The sequence below is a fragment of the Equus przewalskii genome, chromosome 8, assembly GCF_037783145.1.
Source record: "Equus przewalskii isolate Varuska chromosome 8, EquPr2, whole genome shotgun sequence".
Lineage (NCBI taxonomy): Eukaryota > Metazoa > Chordata > Mammalia > Perissodactyla > Equidae > Equus > Equus przewalskii.
Genome location: NC_091838.1, coordinates 84,564,210 through 84,584,855, shown reverse-complemented (window position 1 = coordinate 84,584,855; position 20,646 = coordinate 84,564,210). Strand labels below are relative to the sequence as shown.

Genomic DNA, 20,646 nt, shown 5'->3' with positions numbered 1-20,646 from the left:
GGGAGGTAGCAGATCTCTGTGCAAGTGAAGGTATGTGGCTGCCCAAGGGGGCTGGGCAGGGGACCACAAGGAGGGAGAAACCAGGGCCAGCTAAGCCCCCTCAGCCCTGTCTCCTCAGCCCTGGGGCTAGCAGCCCTGCATTTGTGGGGCCGGGGGCAGGAGGGGCTGGGCTCTGTGGCACGAGGGTCAGCTATGTGCCAGGGGCGCACAGCCCACTACTTCCAGCAGCCCAAGGGCATGTGTTGGAGTGGGGTGGCACCCAGGTGAGGCCCTTCCTCTAGGAGTGTGGGTGTGTGTTTGGGGGTGCCTGAGAGGACTGCCAATACATCCCAGCATCGCCATCCCCAGCAAGGCCCCCACCCTTTGACGGTCACCTCAGCAGCTGAGCCTTACAATCTGGCGGAGCCAGGCATCCTGGGAAGTTGTAGTGCACCTCCATCACCACTGGGGGCTGGCGCCACAAACCTTTGCAGCATCTCACTTTGGGTCATTGATTTACTGGGTGATGTCCCATCAGTGTTGTTAGAAAGAAGATAGCAGTGGTCTGTCTCCATGACCCATGCCATCTTGGCATCCTGACCTGGAGAAAGTGGGGCTTCACTCTCAGCAGATGTTGGGGGAGGCCTGGTGGCACAAGCCAAGCCAGGTTTCCTCTCCTCACCCCCACTCCCCTGTGAGCACTACATCCCTCAGTTCACCCAAAATGAGACATTTACAAAACTAATAAAAATAATTTTTTAAAGAGCGGAGCAAGAGGTGTTTTTACCACCGTCAGAAATGACACACATCACTTTTGTGGTCTGCGTTCTCTGGATATTTTCTGTATGTAACTACAGTTTTAAAAAAGTTCCAAACCATGTTTTGTCTGTGTTTCCTTATGAGAAGACAGCCTCATGGATGGGCTTTCCTGGGCTCTGCTAGCCATTCGGCCAGGGGTCAGCTGCCGCCCCTGCTGGCCCCCAGCCTGTGGCCTCCCCACCCTAAGCCTCCAGCCACTGGCTGGGCACCACCTCATATACACATCCCTGTCTGATCAGTGGGGAAACAGGCATACAGAAGTTGGGTGCTCTCTGAAGGGGAAGAGGGCCCCCAGGACCTGGGCTGGCCTTTGAATGCTGGTGCTGGAGAGGGAGCCTGGTCACTCTTCACAGCAGCTCTGGAGAGGCTCCCTCCGCTGTTCAGCCGAGCCAGACTGTGCTTCCGTGGCCTTGCTCCCCTACCCCGCCTCCACCCTCGCCCCTCGCCGTGCCCGGCACACCTCACCAGCAGCCTTCCCGCCAAACGGCCGCCTTGGCTTCAGTGCCTCCCTGTCCTGCGCTCCAAGCCCCGGGCCCGACTAGGGGCCCAGCAGAGCACCTCACCCTCCAAGAGAAGAGGACGGCCACCCCGCTCCAACTGCCCACCTCCTGCAGCTCTTGGGGTTTGGCCTTGCCCCGCCCCTGCGGCCGGGCACTGGCCCAGGGCAGCATTCCCTGGACCCATGGACCCATCCGCCGCCGCATCACTCCATCTCCAACACTCTGGCTGTGCATCCACTGGCTGAGTTTACCCCATTGGTCTGTTTCTATTTCCCTAGAAAATAAGCGCGTCCATCTCCCTCCCACTGTTTCCAGCCTCCTCCGAGGCCTTTGGACGCGGGCCGTGGCAGCGGGGCCTGACGGTGCGGCCGGGGTGCACGACATCTGCCAGGTTCCGCAGGTGAGTGGTCTGCACTACGGCGCCCCGAGCCTAGCTCCAGCCCCTCCGCCAGCAGCGCCGGGCTCGACTCCAAGAGGCGCCGGCCGCCGAGCTATTGGGTTCGGCGGTTCCGTGGGAGGGGCGCAACTGGTCCCGCCTCCTCTTCCATGAGGGCGGTGCGTTCCGCAGGTAAAGTGGCACGAGCAGGTAGGTTTCGGGCGGGGGGCGCGGGTGATCAGCGGCAGCACGGGGCGGGAGCCCAGGAGATCCCCCTAGAGCGGCTGCGGGGCCGGGGCGGGGGGACTCAGCTCCGGCAGCGGCCCCCGGAGTTTGGGGAGGCGGGCGCCAGCCAGACTACAGCTCCCAGGATGCTTCGGGCGGATGGACTACACTTCCCGGGATGCTCCACACTTCCCGGGATGCTCCGCGGCCTGCGGGGACGGGACTGAGCCTGCGCGCGGAGCCTGGGGCGGGGCCGCGGCAGCGGCCCGGGAGCGCGGGAAGTCCGGATCCCCGCGCGCGGAGTCCGGAGCATGAGCCTGGAGCGTGAGCTTCGCCGTGAGTCCTTAAGCCCAGCGCGGAGGCCGGGAACGGGCCTGGCCCCCCAGATGGAGGGGCTCAGCGTCCTGGCCTCGTCCGTCTCTCTGCAGAGCTATACAAGGGCAAGACCAAGGCCCAGAGGAGCGGGCAGCTGCGAGAGGAGGCCGCCCTCTGCCACCAGCTGGGGGAGCTCCTGGCCAGCCATGGTACGTGCTCCGCGCCAGGCCCGGGGTGGAGGCCGGGGCTGGGGGCCGGGGCAGCGAGCGGGGGAGCCGGGAGGGAAAGGGAGGCCGGGGGGCCGGAGGAGGTGCCGGGAGGGACGGAGGACGGAGGCGGGAGAGACGGGGGAGGAGGCAAGGGCCTGGGGGGCCGGAGGGTCCGGGAGGGACAGAGGATCGGGAGCCTTGCTGAGCACGCCGCCCGGGCCTGGCCGCCGCCCCGCTCGCCCTCGCGGCCCTTGGCCTACTGCCCTGCCCTCCCGCCTGCTCAGGCCGCTACGCGGAGGCCCTGCGGGAGCACCAGCAGGAGTTGCAGCTCCTGGAGAGCGCCAACGACCCCCTGGGCTGCGCTGTGGCCCACCGCAAGATCGGAGAGCGGCTGGCAGAGATGGAGGACTACTCCGCTGCCCTGCAGGTGGGCGGTGCCCCCCCCCAGCACCCACTCTGGCCACACCCCGCCCTGCTGGGCCACACTTTGTAGGGGTCTCTTTCTCAAGAAGGAGGCACAGTGTCCACTGTCCAGGCCTTTGGCCAGAGGGGGATACTGTGCAATGCAGCCTCACCTTCAGAGGGCTGTGGGCCAAGGAATGGTAGGCTGCTCCTTGAGTGGAAACACACAGCCTCTCTTGGGAGCCTGGCCCCAGGAACCATTAAGGAAAATATTACTTGAGCAGTGTTTGTGGGCTGGCTGGAGGTTCAGGACCTGTCCACACAGAGCCGGCCCTGCAGCAGCTCAGCTAACTCCCACTCATTGTTCCTTCCCTGTAATGACATTGGTTGACTAGAGTGTGGAGCTGTTGTCCCCACAGGCAGCCCTTGGCATAGAGGAGATGGGGTGTGCATAGTTTGGCTTTGGCGTGCTCTGTGGAGGTTTCAAGGAGCAGAGGGTTCTCCTGAGCAAGAGTAGGGACCCCCTAGAGTTGGGGGACCGGGGGGGTGGGGCGGAGGTATGGTTCACAGCAGCCATCCCTCTGTACCCCAGCATCAGCACCACTACCTGGAGCTAGCCCGTTCCCTGTCTAACCACATCGAGCTGCAGAGGGCGTGGGCCACCATTGGCCGCACCCACCTGGACATCTATGACCACTGCCAGTCACAGGATGCGTTGCTGCAGGCACAGACTGCCTTTGGGAAGAGCTTGGCTATTGTGGACGAGAAGCTGCAGGGTGAGTGCCCTCGGGGGCCTGGCCATCCCCACCTTCTGCCCCCTGAACTGCAGGCAGGGGAAGCTTTAGCCCCACTGCCCATCGTGCCAGCATGGCAGGGTCCACCTGCCTGAGTCCTCCCTTTGTGAGGCTGAGATCTGTCCCTAGGAGCGCCCCCATGAGGGGATGCACGGCCTGTGCTCACTGCAGCCTGGCAGCTGGCAATTGTCTGCTCTTTGTGCCTGCACACTCTGCCTGCAGCAGGATCCCGGGCACCCACAGTGAGAGGTGGGAAGAGGGGTGGGGGAGAGACTGGACAGGCCTTGGACGGGGCCCCAAGCTGGAGACCCCAAGTGGGGATGAGGCACTGAGTGTCTGGAGAGGGCATCTTCCAGGGACATTGCCCAAGCGAGAACTGAGTGAGATGAGGACCCGACTCTATCTCAATCTGGGCCTCACCTTCGAGAGCCTGCAGCAGATGGCCCTGTGCAACGACTACTTCAAGAAGAGCATCTTTCTCGCTGAGTAAGACCCCCCCCACTCAGCCCCAGGAGGGAGGTGAACCCCCTGTTCCTGGTGGAAGTAGCTGGGGGATGGGCAGCTGAAAGGGCAGGCTGGCTGGACCTCACCCCTGCCCCGTCCGTTTCCCATTAGCAGAGGAGCCCTGGCACGTGTGTGTGTGCCATGTGCTGAGGGAAGAACAGGCTTGGCGTGGCAGAGCTAGAATCCCAAGTGGCATCAGCAGCTGCTTGTCAGTGCTTCAGGTGCCACTGTGCTGTCCCAAAGTAAGAGTGCCGTGGGCACTCTGAGCACCTGTCACCATCCGCAGGCAGAACCACCTCTACGAGGACCTATTCCGCGCCCGCTACAACCTGGGTGCCATCCACTGGCGCAGAGGGCAGCACTCCCAGGCCATGCGCTGCCTGGAGGGGGCCCGGGAGTGCGCACGCATCATGAAGAAGGAGTTCATGGAAAGCGAATGCTGCCTGCTCCTCTCACAGGTGCTAGTTCTCAGTGGCTCTGGGCTCAGCCCCTGGGAGGCCTTGGGCCTTGGGGAGTCTGCAAGCCTCACCTTCCCTTGTCCCCCAGGTCCTCCAAGACCTGGGGGATTTCTTGGCTGCTAAAAGAGCCCTGAAGAAGGCCTACAGGCTGGGCTCCCAGAAGCCTTTGCAGAAGGCAGTGATCTGCCGGACTCTCAAGCATGGTGAGTCTGGAAGGGATCCCAAGAGGCTGAAGCCGCATGGGAAGGGGTAGAGAGGGCTCCCCTCCCTCAGTAGAGGAGGCCTCAGCACATGTCCTTGGGGAGATGGCAGCATCAATATGGACATGTTGCTGCCCCTCCCCTACTTACTGTTGGGAGGAGAGCCCCACTTCTCTGAGTCAAAACCTAGCCTGTTGGAGGGACACTTGGGGGTGGTCCGGAGACTGGCTGGGTGTTTAGGTGTGAGCCAGCATCTCCACTGGCCAGCTGGAGGCAGAAATCATCCCTGTCTACTGAGGATGGAGTGGACAGTGCCCGCAGCCAGGAGGACTGACGAGTGGCAGTCAACAGTGTTCCCCTCTGCTGCAAGCCAGGCACTGCTCAAGTTATTTGTTAGTTCTAATCCTCGCGGTCCTGCAAGATAGATTCTCCTATACCCCCTCTTACCAGTGTGTGAGCAGAGGCCTGGACAGGGTGGGTGGCTGCCTAAGGGCACACGGCTAACAGGTGGCAGAGCTGGGTTGGAGCCCCACGCTCTGCCGCCCCCTTGCACGAGGCTCTTACTGGCAGTGCTGGCAGTGGTCCAGCTGCAGCAGCGGCTGGAGGAGGCTGAGGGCAGTGACCCTCAAGGCGCCATGGGCATCTGTGAGCAGCTGGGGGACCTATTTTCCAAGGCAGGCGACTTCCCCAAGGCGGCCAAGGCCTACGAGAAGCAGGTGCACACCCCTGGCTAGGGTGGGAGGAGAGGGGCGACAACACTCAGGGCTGGCAAGGTGTAGGGCGGCCCTGGCCTCACTGTCACTGCCTCCCAGCTACATTTCGCAGAGCTGCTAAACAGGCCAGGGCCTGAGCTGGCTGTCATCCACGTGTCCCTGGCTGCCACCTTGGGAGACATGAAGGACCACCGCCGGGCTGTGTACCACTATGAGGAGGAATTGAGATTGCGTGACGGCAATGCCCTGGAGGTGAGAGCTGATGGCATCCAGCCCTGCCCAGCACATAGTGGGTCTCTGTCCCCATGGCTCTTGCATTCCCTTCCCAGAGCTGCCATCCTCCTGTCTCAAGTGGGCGCAGAGGGGAGCTGGGCCATGGCTGTGACCAGCTAGATGTGGTAGGGAGTAGCCACTGAGCTCATCCTCCTGCTCCAGGAAGCCAAGACCTGGTTGAACATTGCGCTGTCCCGAGAAGAGGCTGGCGATGCCTATGAGCTCCTGGCGCCGTGCTTCCAGAAGGCTCTCAGCTGTGCCCAACAGGCCCAGCAGCCCCAGCTGCAGGTGTGGGAGCCCACCCACCCACCCTGAGACCCCAGGCACAGCCTGCCTGTCCCCGCGTTCTCTCCACTTGGGGCAGTTGACATCCCTGGGGCCCCTGAGCTGCCTGTACCCTGTTCCTCAGAGGCAGGTCTTGCAGCACCTCCACACCGTGCAGCTGAGGCTGCAGCCCCAGGAAGCTCCTGGCGTTGAAGCCAGATTGCAGGAGCTGAGTGTTGCCAACGATGGGGAGGACCAGGACCAGGACCAGGACCAGGATGAGGAGGAAGAGGGGGATGACCACACCCTGGAGGCCAGCGAGGTGGAGCTCTCAGAGAGTGGTGAGGCCCAAACACCTCCTTGGTCACCTTGCTGGCTGCCCCTGGCATTTCCTCCCCGATGCCTGCTCTGAGCCAGGCCCTGGACTGGAGCTGGTGAGGGTGGGGCCCTCGAGGGGCCTGCTCACAGGCTCATGACAGGAGGAGACAGTCCCTCGGAGGAGGGGCAGCCAATGCCGGTGAGGCAGACGGAGGAGGGGCATGTGCAAGGAGCTGGGGCAGTCCTGGGACCTTCTGGGTGGGGGGCCAGGGATGGGAGCTGTGGGTGTCCGCTGGGGGAGGTGGCGCAGGGTCAGACCTGGGGCTATGGCACCATGGGAGGGCTGGGACTCAAGCCAGGCAAGGCGGGAGCGGAGACGGCACACTGGCTGCCATTCTGCAGCTCAGCACCTCCTAAAACCCTCGAGAGCCAGGAGCTGGTACAGTTTCCCCTAGGCCAGCATGGTCAGCCTCATGGAAGGTGGCCAAGAGGGACAGGCTGGGGTGGGCTTGGATTGAAGCACTCTCAGGGCAGAGGGAAGCAGGGAAGGGTTGGGGCCAGGTGGGAGAGCACAAGGAGTGAGCTGGTTTCTGGCTAAGTGGTGGGGAGTGGGGACCTCGTCCTTGAGGCCAGGAGGGGAGAGTTCCGTTTTGAACTTGAGGGGTCTCCAGAACCTCTTGGTGAGTGACCAGGGCCGTTGGGAAGTTCGGGCCATGCCTTAGGGGTCATCAGTCTGCATGTCACTGGTGTGGGTGCGGGAAGCCACATGAGGGGCGGGGAGAGAGGACCAAAGACAGGAGCTTTAGGCAGTGCTGTTCAAGACAGTCCCAGTAAGAGAAGCCTGTGGAGAGAAAGAAGTTTCTAGAAAGAGTCAGAGGCATAGGAGGGAGCAGAGAGCAAGAGCAGTAGTGAAGAGTGGGACTGGGCAGAGAACAGCTGGGAGGAGTTGGACGCAGACAAGAGGGCCAGGAGTGTTCAGGTAGAGAGCATCCGGGTTCTAGAGACAAGCTAGTTTTAAAGTATGACATGACTTGACAAGGAGGCTTCCCAGGAGAGGGACAGCAGAGGTCTGGGATGGGAGAGACTGACCCACAGAGCAGGGTCTGCATACAGGGCGAGAGGTCAGCACATGGTGGACAGGGAGTCAGGTGGGAAGAAAGGTCAAGAGTGCCCCCCGTGGGCAGAGGGACCGGCCGGGAGTGACCATAGGCAAGGTTGGGAGTGGGCTAGGAGTCAGCTCCAGGCCTGGGAGGGCAGGGCACTTGGCTCACCTGGGGTGGTGGGCTCGGCTCTGTTGCAGAGGATGAGATGGAGGAGGAGCTCCAGAGCTGCCGGGGTCGGCGGAGAGTGACTGAGGTGAGGACAGCAGGGTGAGTGTGTATCCCCGTCCTGGGCTCACCAGCGCTGCCTGGTCTCCTCACACCTCTGCTCCCCATTCTGGGGTGGCTGTCCCACAGTGGAGTCGGCGCAATGACGTGGGGGAGACCATGCTGCACCGAGCCTGCATCGAGGGCCAGCTGGGCCGTGTCCAGGATCTCGTGAGGCAGGTGTGCCTACCGCCCCATTCAGCCACCCTTCAAGCTGCAGGGGCTCCGATGGGTACACTGTCTCCCCAAGGGGACAGGGCTGGACCAGGGGGCTGGAGGGAGCACCGTGGCTGCTGGCCCTGTGCAAGCCCCTGAGGCCCTCCCAGGGCTGCGCCTCATGGTGGGGCAGTGTCTCCCTCGCTCTTGCGGGACCAGGGCCAGGCTGGGCCAGGGAATGGATCTGTGGGGGCTGCTCCAGGCTCTGAGACCAAGGCCCTAGCCCTCCCCAGGCCTCAGAGCCCTGGGGTGAGGCCACGCTCCTTCCCGTCCTTGGTCACAGGGCCACCCCTTGAACCCTCGGGACTACTGTGGCTGGACACCCCTGCACGAAGCCTGCAACTACGGGCACCTGGGTGAGTGTGGGAGAGCACATGGGGGAGGGTCTGAGAAGGGCTCTGGGAGCTGACTCATGTCCCCTGGTCCACAGACATTGTCCGCTTCCTGCTGGACCATGGGGCTGCAGTGGATGACCCAGGCGGCCAGGGCTGTGAGGGCATCACTCCCCTGCACGATGCCCTCAACTGTGGCCACTTCGAAGTAGCAGAGCTGCTCATTGAGCGAGGGGCCTCAGTCACCCTCCGAACCAGGAAGGTGAGTGGGGGCTCAGGCTAGGTGAGCATGGGCTATGGTTGGCGGGGCTTGCTCCTGCCAGCCCTGCTCAGCTGGGTGCCACACAGGGCTACAGCCCACTGGAGACGCTGCAGCAGTGGGTGAAGCTGTATTACAAGGATCTGGACAGCGAGACACGAGAGAAGGCTGGCGCCATGGAGAGGCTGCTCCAGGTGGCCTCCTTGGGCCAAGGCAAGCAGGGACCTCTTACCCCTAGGGACGTTGCTCCTTAGCCTGAGGGTGCCCTGGGCCCTGACTCCAAGGGGCAGTTACCCTGGGTGGCAGGGATGGTACGCGCCCAGCCTCACAGTCAATTCTGTCTCCCCACAGCTCCCCACAGCTCCCTGGCTCCCCAGACCTTCCTAAGTAACCATCTCTTTGACCCTGAGACCTCTCCTCCCTCAAGCCCCTGCCCAGAACCCCCAGAGACTTCTCAGGCCAGTGCCAGGGTCTCCCAGGGGCAGGCGGTGCCAGCTGTGGCCAGGCCTCGGAGGAGCAGGCACGAGCTGGCTAGCAGTAGCAGCTCGGAGGGCGAGGACAGCATGGGCTTCCCCCAGCCGATCCAGAAGAGGCCTCGGCACTCTGCCCCAGCACAGCAGACCAAGGCCCGGATTCCTGGCCCCACCAGCAACAGGGAAGCAGCCACAGCGAGTGCCGGCCGGGCAGCCTATGTGGCAGCCATCCGAGGCGTGGGCAGTGCCCAGAGCTGCCGCCGGGGGCCTGGTGCACCTCGAGGTGCAGGCGAGGCCCCCGTCCCCCAGGCAGCGCTCATCCCCGAGGAGGAGTGCCCGGCTGGGGACTGGCTGGAAGACGACTTGCTGCTGACCCAGAGCCACCGGGGACGCCGCCTGCCCCGCCCCCAGGGCGGTGGGGACAGCACCAGGCACTGTGCCTTGGAATCGGGCAGAGACAAGAGCCCTGTCAGGCTGCAGGCCCAGGCCAGGCAGAGCCAGCTGCCCCATCTCAAGAGTCGGAGTGCGCGGGTTGCGGCAGGTGGAGACCACAGCTCGGCTGCAGAGCCCCCACAGAGCCCTGACGTCCCCAGGGCCTCAGGGCCCAGCGGGGAGACCCCTGTGGCAGGCCAGCCCTCGGTGGGTGCTCGAACCTAGAGCAGAGCCAGCTCCCTGGCTCAAGGCAGGTGGGGATGAGGGGCTCTGTCTCTCCTGGCTCAGCCCCTGCCTCCCTGCGCCCCCCCACTAGGGTCCGGTCCTGCCCCCTCCCATCCGGGTTCGAGTTCGAGTTCAGGATAATCTTTTTCTCATCCCTGTCCCACACAGGTAAAGTGTCACCTGCCCTCTCCCAGGTGGGGCAGGTACTTCCTCTGGCCCCCGTGGGCTCCGTTCCAGGGGGTGGGGCCAAGGAATCCTCGTGTTTGCACGTCGGGACGTGCGATGGCTCACTTTGTCTCCTGCTGGCCCAGGGGCTTGGGTAGCTGGGCTGAGTCCACAGGCCAGAGTAAGGCATAGGCAGGGTCCGGGGTGGTCAAGTCAGGGCTCCCGGAACCACCTGGAGGAGCTGGAGGTGTCCCGAGCAGGGGCAGAGGAGAGGGAAGGAGCCAGACAGGGAAGCTGGCAACCCACAGCAGAGATGGTAGGACCGGGGCCTTTCCTCGGTGTGTGCAGGAACCTGGTGGGGCCAGGGCTCAGCGTGCCCCCATCCCCACAGCAGGGAAGCCCACTCTGTGGCCTGGCTGGCTGAACAGGCTGCCCAGCGCTACTATCAGGCCTGTGGGCTGCTGCCACGGCTCACCCTACAAAAGGACGGAGCCCTCCTGGCCCCACAGGACCCCATTCCTGACGTGCTGCAGAGCAATGAGGAGGTGAGCAGAAGCCGGGGCCCTGAGCTCGGGGTGTAGCCTGGTGCTGGGGGCCCTGGGGCTACATGGCAATGATGCTTTCCAGGTGTTGGCTGAAGTGACTTCGTGGGACCTCCCCCCACTCACCGACCGCTACCGCAGGGCCTGCCAGAGCCTGGAGCAAGGTAGGGTCCAGGAGGGCCTCAGCGGCCTGGCAGCAGGACTGGGTATGCAGGCTCCTCCTCCCCATGCCACTCCTGGGTATCCATCAAGGCTGCCTCCCACCACACCTGTCTTCAGGTGTTCTTTCCCCACCCAGTGTCCATACTTGTCGATGGCAGGTAGGGGAAGATGGCTCCATCTGGAGGTGGGACAGAGAGCCACCAGAGCCATGGAGACCAGCCCAGTGCAGGGAAGTCTGGCACAGCTGGGAGCTGCCAGGAAAGCTTCCAAGGAAGCTTGCCTCAGGGACTCTGAGGTGTGGGGGTGGCAGATGGAGGACAGGGCCCCTCTGGGGAGGGCCTGATGCAGCAGAGATGGATCAGCACCATCCACCAGCCACACACGGGACTCACACTGTGCTGGGTCCGTGGGCTGGTGGGAGTGGGCCCTGCACCACCTCCACTGGGTGCCCCATGGCTCATGAGTAAGGAGGGGCCGCCTGGTTTGCTGTCCTGGGTTCACAGGGCAGACCAGGTAGGCTCTGGCCCTGGTGACACCCACCCACCTCCAGGGGAGCACCAGCAGGTGCTGCAGGCCATGGAGCGCCACAGCTCAGGCCCCTTGTTCAGTGCCTGCTCCCTGGCCCTGCGCCAGGCCCAGCTCACGCCCCTGCTGCGGGCCCTCAAGCTGCACACAGCACTCCGGGAGCTACGCCTGGCAGGGAACCGGCTAGGGGACGGATGTGCCACCGAGCTACTGGCTGTCCTGGGCACTGTGCCCAACCTGACCCTCCTCGACCTGTCCTCCAATCATCTGGGCCCTGAAGGCCTGCGCCAACTTGCCATGGGCCTCCTGGGGCAGACCACCTTGCAGGTAGAGGCATGGGGAGCAGCGGGTGGTCATCAGGGCAGGGTCAGGACATAGGCGTTCAGTTGGTCACTAGGTGGAGAGGTGCAGTTGGGAGTGCCGGCCGCTGCCCAGCTCTGGGACAGCAAGGAGACCAGATCCTCTGGGGGGCCTGTGTCTTCTGCAGAACTTGGAGGAGCTGGACTTAAGCATGAACCCTCTTGGGGATGGCTGTGGTCAGGCCCTGGCCTCCATTCTGCAGGCCTGCCCCTCGCTCAGCACCCTGCACCTCCAGGCTTGTGGCTTTGGCCCCAGCTTCTTCCTGAAGGCAGCCCTAGGCAGCGCCTTCCAAGGTAAGCTGACAGGCACATGCGCTCCCTGGCCCCAGGATTCCAGTTGCCATCAGAAGGGCGTGCCCAAGGGCCCAGAGAGGCAGTCACTGGGGATAGTCAGGGGACCCAGAAATGGTGGAGACAAGCTGGGCTCAGCAGTCTGGCCCTCCCCTGTTCCCAGCTGGGAGACCCTGGGCAAGAGCTGCCTCCATTTCCCTGTGCACAGAACCCCAGGGCTTCCCAGAGGGTCATGAGGGTTTTGGGCCCAGGATTACACAGCAATGCTGATGGCCACATGGAGCTGACAGAGGTTCTGGGCCCTGGTGCAGATGCCAAGCACCTGAAGACGCTGTCCCTGTCCTACAACGTCCTGGGCACCTCCGCCCTCGCCCAGGCCCTGCAGAGCCTGCCCACCCACACCCTCCTGCGCCTGGAGCTCAACTCCGTGGCAGCCATAAAGAACGACACCAGCTTGGTGGAGCCCCTGGTCAGATACCTGACCAAGGTACGCAGTTGGGGAGGGGTGCCAAGCCAGAGGAACCCTGGCCAAAGGTCCCACAGATGAAGCCTGGGGGCAGGGGGCTGGGAAGAGGGTTGCAGGTTACGGAAGAGCAGCTGCGGGGGAAGCTTTCTGGAGAGCTGCCTGCCTCAGGCTGTTAATTCCTGGCCAGCAGGAAGGGCCCCAGACAGGTCCCAAGGAGCACACCAGACTCTCCAGGGGGCTCTTCCAGGCAAGGCTGGGTCCCTGTGTGGCAGGAGTGACTCACACCAGAAGAAGAGGTGTTTCCTTCTGATCTGCAAATTCAGGGGACGCTGCTCTCCACTGGTGCCTCCAGGGTCAGAGAGTGTTTGCTCCCTTGTTCCCAAGGAAAAGGAAAGATATCCGGCCTCCTGGGTGTGGGGAGCAGGGAGGCCAGGCGCCCCACTCAGTCTGGCCCCCCTCGGGCCTCTACTTTATCTAGGAAGGCTGTGCTCTGGCACACCTGAGCCTGTCTGCAAACCACCTGGGCGACAAGGCAGTGAGAGACCTAAGCAGGTAACGCCCCTGCCCATGCTCCCCCGCCCTCCTGTGCTCCCCTGTCTGATCTCCAGGCCCAGGAGCCTGGGGGAGCTGGGTCCAGCAGGGAAGGACCACAGAGGTGCCCGCTCCTTCCTCAAGTGTGCCCCGAGGCCTGGCTCCTTCCAGCTTCTCCGCTGCCTCCTGCCCGACCCTCTTTGTGTTTCTCTCTTCCCATAGTCCTGTGGCTCTTGAGAGCCCTTCCCTTGCTGTGTCCTTTCCTGTCACTCTTTGTGCAGCAGTCCACACAAGGGCCACTTGCTCTCATGACCCTCCAGCCTTGGCTGGCTCTTGGGAGTGTCAGGGCCACCCAAGCCAGGCAGTCACACCCAGGCCTGGCCACTGTGGTCCTGGCCCTGGCAGTGCCCGGCCGGCCCTGGGGGAGCGCCTGTGCCTGTGCCCAGCTGGGGGCAGGACCTGCTGGGCCTGGCCTTTGGCTCATAGAGCTGTGGGCTTGCCTGGGGCAGCTTTGCCTAGTGGTGGGGGCCTCCCTCTCTGGAAGCTTACCCTCGTGCTTCCTCCCTTGTCTCAGATGTCTCCCTCTCTGCCCCTCACTCGTCTCGCTGGACCTGTCTGCCAATCCTGAGATCAGCTGTGCCAGCCTGGAGGAGCTCCTATCTGCCCTCAAGGAGCGACCCCAAGGCCTCAGCTTCCTCAGCCTGTCAGGTGAGCCCTCAGTGTGGTGGCCACACCTGTCACACCAGGGCTGATGACAGAGATCCCTCCTCAGGGACCTTCCTGAGGCCCAGCTGGCTCCTCTGAAGGGGCCATCACTGCCACCAGCCAGACAGCAAGTGTGACACAGTGGGGAAAAGTGACCAGCATGACTGGAAAGGGGTGTGAACCCAGCTCCTAAAATGATGGGTTAGGAGGAGCGTGGGGTCTCTGGCCTGTTCAGCCTGACTCTGGGCCATGGCTGAGGAGTCCCCTTCCTCAGGGACTTCATTCCCATTGGCGAGAGGAGGGGCTCAAGGTCAGGGTGGTGAAAGCTGCCACCAAGGGACCTTCTGACTTCATGGCAGGGGCAGCTCTGACCCTCATTTCCCTGCCTGTGGCCTGACTTAGCTTGTTCTCATTCTGGTCACACCAGGGCACAGTACCCCACCACAGCTGTCTTGAGGAAGACCCCAGGGGTGGTGCATTTGGTAAACTGACCACCCAGCAGCCTGGCACATCCAGATGGGGCCTTGGGCAGGAGAGCACCAGGCTTTGCCCTCCAGGAGGACAAGGGCTGGGAGTTGGTGTGCACATGGGGAACCCCTGGGTTCTTGCTGCTCCTCAGTCCCTACCCCACAGGCCAGGCTGGCTGCTCTGGGAAGGCCCCACTGAAGAAGGCAGGCTGGTGGGAGAGCGGCACTCAGCTGAGGGGCTGCTCCCCACACACCTGGCTTGCTGGCATCTGCTCTGTTTCACCAAGTTCCCTGGGGTCCTGAGCCTACTGGGCACTCTCTGGCCTCTGAGGATCAAGCCTTGGAAGCTTAGTGTCCTCCTGAGACTCACAGGCAGCCATATTGTGTCCATTTTATGGATGGAGAGACCTAGGTGTCGTTATAGACAGTCAGAGGCACAGATGTGAATGCTGTTTATTTTGGCGGATCTCCCTTCTGTGTGACCACTGGCCGTGGAAGGCGCCCATGGTCCCAGGCAGCCCCTCTGGGAGAGCACTCCTTTCTAGACTGTTACCGGGCCTCCCCTGGGCTTCTGCCCATGTGCCTGGCTGCAGCCCTTGGAGCCTCAGGGGAAGCGTTTCTTCCCAACGGCCACACTGGTAAAGAGAGAAGGACACGGGCTTGGGAGTCGTATGGGGCTTGCCTGAACACTACAGGCTCCTACAGGCGCGCCCAGCTCTGTCCTGCCAGAGCCACTCTAAGGCCTGCTCCTGCCCCTGCCCCCTCTGCAGGCTGTGCCGTCCAGGGCCCCTTGGGCCTGGGCCTCTGGGACAAGATCACCGCGCAGCTGCAGGAGCTGCAGCTGTGCAGCAGACGCCTCTCCGCTCAGGACCGGGACACTTTGCGCCAGCTGCTGCCCAGCCATCCGGGCCCTGGTGCATGCACCCTGGACCGCGGCCCCAAGCTCTTCTTCAGGCGCCTCTGACGGCGCCGCCCCGTCCCCCTCCTCCAGGAAGCCCTAATAAATCAGAGCGGCTGCTGCCGCAAGGCCCAAGGCGGGTGTCCGCTTTGCTGTAGGGAAGCTGAGAGCCCGCCGGAATTGCGGGCAGTTCCGGCCACTTAGAGGCGCTAAAGGCGAGGGCAAAGCCTCGGCAGTACCGATCGCGAGCCAAGTGCCCGCCCCCGGTGTCGGGGGCGTGGCCAGGGCGGGGGCCGTCCCCGGCGCGCGCGTGCGCAGACGTGAGGGGCGTGCCGATGGGGTGCGCGCAGGCGCAGGCGGGGGCGACCCGCCCCGACGCCATCTCCGGGACCCGGCGAGCCCGCCCAGGTACCGCGGGCCGGGGGACGGGCGGGAAAGGGCCCGCTGGCTGGATGGGGGCGGCGACTCTGGCCTAGGCCCGCGGGCGTCTTCGCACCGTGGGGGGCTACCCTCTTTGCGCCCGGGACCCCAAATCCCTTGGCTTCGCCCGGGGGTTGGCGCCTGCGAGCGAGGCCTCGTTGCGGCGGCTACCTGGACCCGACCGCCGGGCTCTCGGCGTGCCCGAACCTGGCCGCCCCGGCCGCACCCCTTCCGGTAGCACGGCCCCGTGCCGTCACCCGAGTGCGCCTCGCGCTGCGGCCTGGCGGGCGTCCCCGGCGGGCGCGCTGGGCCGCTAGTGCGCTCGTTGCAGGGTCATTCGTCCTCGGAATGGAATTCTCTGGGCCCGCCCAGAATCCTTATTCTTCTTTCGGTCCGGTCTGACCTGGCTCCCTCCTCCCCGGCGTCCGAGGGGGCTGCCGCATCGTGTCTGCGTCCGCACCCACACCCAGGGGTCTGCTGTCGCTGCGCCTGCCTCGGACACGGCCCCTCCCTGTCTGCGCCCTGGGCGCCCCGGCCTCCAGCCTTGCTCTTCCTCTTGTATCTTCGTTCACCCCTTAACCGTCCTCTTTGTGAGGCCATCCTCCCCGACGGTGTCGCCGACCCAGCGCTGCCAGCCTGGGCCTCTCGCCTGGCCTCCAGCTGCCTCATGAGGCACGCCTCCTGGGGTGTCTGCAGAGCCTCTTAAACCCAACACACCCGAAACGGCACACTGTGCTGCACACCTGCCTGCCCTCCAAACCTGCTTCTCTTCCCGGCGACTCCCTCTCAGTCCTCCTTACTGTCGTAGTACCATTGGGCCAAAAACAGGGTGTCATTCTTGGCTCCTTTTAAATTCCCAACCCGGTTCATGTCCATCACTGAGTCTGGTGGTTCACCTCCAAAGCGTGTCGGGAGCTTTCCCCATCAACTTCCTGACTGGCCAGGACCTTCCCATGGGCCTCCTGCTTCTGTCCTTTCTCAGCTCCCTGCCCAGCTGGGAGCCCCAAGAGCTTGTCTTCAACCCTCCAGTAGCTCGAGCTGTGTTAGTATGAAAACTAGAATTCCTTCTGCTGCACGCTTGATCCCGCCTGCCTCTCCATTCTGGTTCCCCAGGAAGCCCCTCAGTCAGAAAGACCTTGGCCCCTGGCTTGTCTGTTCCTCCAAATTTGTGGGATGTGTGTGGTTCCCTCTGCCCAAATGCTTCTCCCCAGCGTATAGCTGCTACCATCTCCTCTTCCTCCTGGTCACCTGGCTCAGAGCAGCCTGCCCTGACTTGCCATGAGGCCCACCACCCCCCCCCACCCCACCTGTTGCTCTGTTCTCTTGCACCCACTCCTGACAGCCTCCAGGTGGGACGGGTGTTCCCAGCAGGGCACAGAATGCCCTGTGTGTTCAGTGTTGTTTCCTATCCCTCTGCGGGGGACCGGGAAGCTCTTTGTGAGGTCTAGTGCTCCAGTTTTAGGGGTCACCTTCGAGTTGGTGCTGGCTCTGCTCTGCAGGTCTCTGGTGTGGCTGCCTGAGCCTGCAGGATGTTTCACGGGATCCCAGCCACTCCAGGCATGGGAGGTGAGTGTGGGCCAAGCTGGGCCTGGGACCCAAAGGGCCTAGGCTTTCAGTCCCTGCTGCAGAGGTTGATGGGAGCAGCGGCTGGGGATTGGGGGAGGTGTCTATAAGTTTCCCCCTACACATGGCCTAAAGGGGTGGCCAGGGGCTGGTACAGTTTATCACTTTATCACTGGCCCAGAGACCTCCAACTGTGGCTGGCTGGGCAGAGATGACAGGGTTGGTGCAGCTGGATTCTGAGGGGCTCTGGGCATCCGAGAGTCACCAAGCCAGGGGAAAGGTCACAAAGCACGTGACACACATTGTTTCTGCCCCATAAGCAAGGTGTGGTCACCTGCTGTAGAGGGAGAGGGCTGCGGAACAGTGGTGGGGTGAGGGGCCAGGCCTGGCTTGTGGCCCTCTGGCCTCAGAGGTGTGTCTTCTGCTCAGGTCCCCCCAGGAACTTGGGGGGCCAAGAGTGGAATTCCCATCCTCCAGCTACCTCTGGGCTCTTGGAGACAGCACAGGGAGAGGCCTCAGGAGAGGTTCTGAAATGAGAATGGGTCCAGGACAGGCAGACAGGCCCATTAGGGGTCGCCTTGTGGCCCGCCTACCAGCTCTGTTTCCTCTGTTGCAGCCCCTGGAAACAAGCCAGAGCTGTATGAGGTGAGTGGCTGACGCTCACCTGGCTGGCATTGGCCAACAGCCAATGCCCATGTGAGCTTCCCCAGGACCCTGCAGCCACCCTGGTGCCACTGACACACTGCCCCCTCTCCAACAGGAAGTGAAGCTGTACAAGAACGCCCGGGAGCGGGAGAAGTGAGTCTAGTACCCAGGCTGCCCACCCCCAAGGAACACATCCATGCCTGCCCGCCTCCCCCAGACAACCTCCCCCAACCCCAGACCCACCCCCACACCGACGGTCAGAAGCACATGGGGTCAGGCTGGGAAAGCAGTGCTGCAGTGCCGTGGAGCCTTGCTGAGGGCCGGGTGGGAGAGGCAGACTGTGCCGAGCTGCCGTGGCTGTGCCCGGGCGGCTGTGCCCCGGGCTCTGGGGGCTTCGGCTTCCTTGCCTCGGTGGACACAGTCCAATAAAGACACTCTCCTTAGGTATGACAACATGGCAGAGCTGTTTGCGGTTGTGAAGACAATGCAGGCCCTGGAGAAGGCATACATCAAGGACTGTGTCACCCCCAATGAGTGAGAGCCTGCCATCCCTGTGCCGTCGATGGCACCCATCCTCGGAAGCTTGTTTCCACCCTCCAGGGCCTGGGTGCTTAGTAGGAAACAAGAGCAAGGGTCTGAGGCCCGAGCTGGGGATTCGTGTGGGTCTCCGCCTCTTCTGTCAGGCTGTGAGTTGCCCACTTCTGTGGGGCCTGCCCAGCACCAGGAGGGTGCCCCTAGGTGCTGGTGGCCTCAGTGTTGTCTCAGCTGGGGAAGTCCTGATGGTGGTACTGAGTGTCCCAGGGGAGAATTGTGCCCACCACCCTGGTGCTGGGGTTCCATCCCAGCCCTGCTCTCCTGGGCACAGATGTCCTTATCAGTGAGAGGGCTTCAGAAAGTGAGAAGGAGTGTTGGAGAGGCCAGTTTGTGAGGTGCTGCTGGCCAGGCCTGGTGCCCAGGAGGTACGTAGGGTCTTTATTCAGTGAAACAGGCCCGCCCCTTAGGACTTTTTTTTTTTTCGTTTTTTTTGGTGAGGAAGATTCACCCTGGGCTAACATCTGTGCCAGTTTTTCTCCATTTTGCATGTGGGTCACCACCACAACATGGCCATTGACTGTTGTAGGTCCACACCCAGGATCCGAACCCGTGAACCCAGGCCACAGAAACAGAGCATGGTTGAACTTAACCACTACACCACGGGGCCTGCCCCAGACCATGAGCTTCTGATGTGGAGGCATGGTCAACATCCCAGGAGAGCGGGCACGAGGGGCTGGCCAGGCCTCTGCCTAGTGCTGGGCTTGGGGCCAGTTTGCACAGTCCAGGCCTGGTCGTGTGTGGCAGCCATACCTTGCACTCCCCTGTCATCCAGAGCTCTTCCTCGTGTAGACCCCCCAGCCTCCCCTCGACAGCCCGTATCTGACCTGTCACCCAGCCCTCCGGGACACCTGCCCCATGCCTGGATGGGCCAAGGGAGAGCGGCATGTGCCGGGCAGGGCTGGCCCAGTGCTGAGGGCAGCGGCCTGGCCCTCTCCCTAGGTACACGGCAGCCTGCTCCCGGCTTCTGGTCCAGTACAAAGCCGCCTTCCGACAGGTTCAGGGCTCAGAGATCAGCTCCATTGATGAGTTCTGCCGCAAGTTCCGTGTGAGTGAGCTGCCCCTCCACCCCGAGGGGCGGGAGGTGGGAAGTGTGGGTGCTGTTGGGACAGGGCCTGGCCAGCACAGGCCTGCTGTCCTGCAAGGCCCAGCACTGTGTGCCCTCCCTCAGCTGGACTGCCCACTTGCCATGGAGAGGATCAAGGAGGACCGACCCATCACCATCAAGGACGACAAGGGCAACCTCAACCGCTGCATTGCAGATGTCGTCTCGGTGTGCCCCATGGCCTCCCGGGAGCCCTGCAGGGAGGCAGGAAGGCCGATGCTGCCGGCCATGGTCACACATTCACACTGAGTCCTGGGGTTTGCAGGGCTGTGCAGCACTTGGACTCATTGGGTGGGAGCCCCCCATAGCTGGGAATGAGAGAGGTGGGCAGGCTTTTCTCCCTGGGCAGCATCCAGGAAGCCCCCCTGAGGGTCCTCCCCAGCCTGAGACCCATGTGGGTGGTGCCCAGGCTCAACACAGCCAGGGCTCCCACAGCCCCAGGAGGCCCAGCCAAAGCGGGGCCATGAGCAGCAGCAGCCCCCACGTCTATGGGCCATGCAGCATGGGGAGGAGCCCCAGGCTGCAGGGATGGGGTGCAGGAGGAGCCCCAAGGGACCAGACAGCTGAGGCTGAGGAGGGAGAGGTGGGTTCCTGAGGCCAGAGGGGCTGGGCGAGGGCTGACCTGGGCTCAGCCCTGCAGAGGAGCCAGGCTTGTAGGCTACAGGTGGTCTCCATCCTCAAGAGCTTAGGGTGGGTCTGTGTTGCCTCATTCACACACTTGCCTCCAGCTCTTCATCACAGTGATGGACAAGCTGCGCCTGGAGATCCGGGCCATGGACGAGGTGTGGCTCCTGGGTCGGGCAGGGTGGGTTGGGGGACTCGGAGCACCAGCAGTGGGGGGCAGGGAGCAGGCTTGGCACACAGCAGGGGACAGGGGGTGGTTCCAGTGTAGCCTCGTCCACAGATCCAGCCTGACCTGCGGGAGCTAATGGAGACTATGCACCGTATGAGCCACCTGCCCCCTGACTTTGAGGGCCGACAGACCGTCAGCCAATGGTGAGTGTCCCCTTAGCTGAGCTGCTGTGTGCCCTTGCAGCTCTGTAAGCCCACACACGCCAGCACTGTGCTCCTGCAGGCTGCAGACCCTGAGCGGCATGTCAGCATCAGACGAGCTAGACGACTCCCAGGTGCGCCAGATGCTCTTCGACCTGGAGTCGGCCTACAACGCCTTCAACCGCTTCCTGCATGCCTGAGCCTGCAGTCTCCCGCCCGGGCTGTGCAGGGAGGAGGGACCAGGTGGGCCCAGGGGAGGGCCACAGCCTCCCATGATTGTTCCTGCTTCCTTCGGACACCCGATCCCTGGACGGTCTGCACAGCTCTTGCTGTCTATAGTAGCCCTGTCTGTGTGTCCATCTATGGTGTTTTGACCCCAGAGGCCCCTCTCCTCCTCACAATAAAGATGCTTTCTAACGTCTCTGCTACTGTCTACGACTCCCCCCATCAGGCCTACCCCGCATGTTTGTTGCTCTCTGGGCCTCAGGTGGGATCCTGCCATCCTGGAGCACTCAGGCTCTGAGCACACAGCCGGTTCATCAGAGGAGGGCCTGAGTGCCCGTTC

The 20,646-nt window shown here is 63.2% G+C and overlaps 2 protein-coding genes across 11 annotated transcripts; both read left to right on the top strand.

Moving 5' to 3' along the window:
* The first annotated feature begins 1,438 nt into the window (after positions 1-1,438).
* TONSL (tonsoku like, DNA repair protein) lies at positions 1,439-14,899 on the top strand. 8 transcript variants are annotated; one of them, XM_070632346.1, is made up of 26 exons: positions 1,439-2,235; positions 2,328-2,423; positions 2,708-2,850; positions 3,418-3,601; positions 3,976-4,105; positions 4,410-4,581; positions 4,670-4,784; positions 5,352-5,497; positions 5,594-5,746; positions 5,930-6,055; positions 6,177-6,372; positions 7,650-7,705; positions 7,807-7,896; positions 8,216-8,288; positions 8,363-8,526; positions 8,613-8,736; positions 8,875-9,635; positions 9,745-9,821; positions 10,210-10,363; positions 10,446-10,524; positions 11,073-11,374; positions 11,535-11,700; positions 12,009-12,184; positions 12,642-12,715; positions 13,269-13,402; positions 14,637-14,899. In XM_070632346.1, the coding sequence occupies exons 1-26, from the start codon at positions 2,211-2,213 to the stop codon at positions 14,828-14,830; spliced, it is 4,110 nt and encodes a 1,369-aa protein (XP_070488447.1). In that variant the 5' UTR covers positions 1,439-2,210; the 3' UTR covers positions 14,831-14,899. The 8 variants fall into 8 exon arrangements, with proteins under 8 accessions (XP_070488447.1, XP_070488448.1, XP_070488444.1 ...); XM_070632347.1 differs by having other exon boundaries at positions 1,622-2,235; positions 10,213-10,363; XM_070632343.1 differs by having other exon boundaries at positions 1,833-2,235; positions 10,213-10,363; positions 11,949-12,184.
* Positions 14,673-20,502, top strand: VPS28 (VPS28 subunit of ESCRT-I). Of its 3 annotated transcripts, none has more exons than XM_008526212.2 (10): positions 14,673-15,172; positions 16,684-16,750; positions 17,364-17,392; positions 17,508-17,545; positions 17,837-17,926; positions 18,926-19,031; positions 19,155-19,256; positions 19,817-19,870; positions 19,993-20,084; positions 20,164-20,502. In XM_008526212.2, the coding sequence occupies exons 2-10, from the start codon at positions 16,714-16,716 to the stop codon at positions 20,279-20,281; spliced, it is 666 nt and encodes a 221-aa protein (XP_008524434.1). In that variant the 5' UTR covers positions 14,673-15,172; positions 16,684-16,713; the 3' UTR covers positions 20,282-20,502. The 3 variants fall into 3 exon arrangements, with proteins under 3 accessions (XP_008524434.1, XP_070488458.1, XP_070488457.1); XM_070632356.1 differs by having other exon boundaries at positions 15,081-15,172; positions 16,641-16,750; XM_070632357.1 differs by lacking the exon at positions 20,164-20,502 and having other exon boundaries at positions 15,065-15,172; positions 19,993-20,088.
* The last annotated feature ends 144 nt before the right edge of the window (positions 20,503-20,646 follow it).

Coding starts and splice junctions, on each gene's coding strand:
- TONSL (XM_070632339.1), top strand. CDS start 2,211: ATGAGCCTGGAGCGTGAGCTTCGCC. Junction 9,636..9,744: donor CTGTGGCAGGCCAGCCCTCG/GTGGGTGCTCGA, acceptor CCCCCCCACTAG/GGTCCGGTCCTGCCCCCTCC. Junction 12,185..12,641: donor TGGTCAGATACCTGACCAAG/GTACGCAGTTGG, acceptor TACTTTATCTAG/GAAGGCTGTGCTCTGGCACA.
- VPS28 (XM_008526212.2), top strand. CDS start 16,714: ATGTTTCACGGGATCCCAGCCACTCCAGGCATGGGAG. Junction 19,032..19,154: donor AGTTCTGCCGCAAGTTCCGT/GTGAGTGAGCTG, acceptor GCCCTCCCTCAG/CTGGACTGCCCACTTGCCAT. Junction 20,085..20,163: donor CGACAGACCGTCAGCCAATG/GTGAGTGTCCCC, acceptor GTGCTCCTGCAG/GCTGCAGACCCTGAGCGGCA.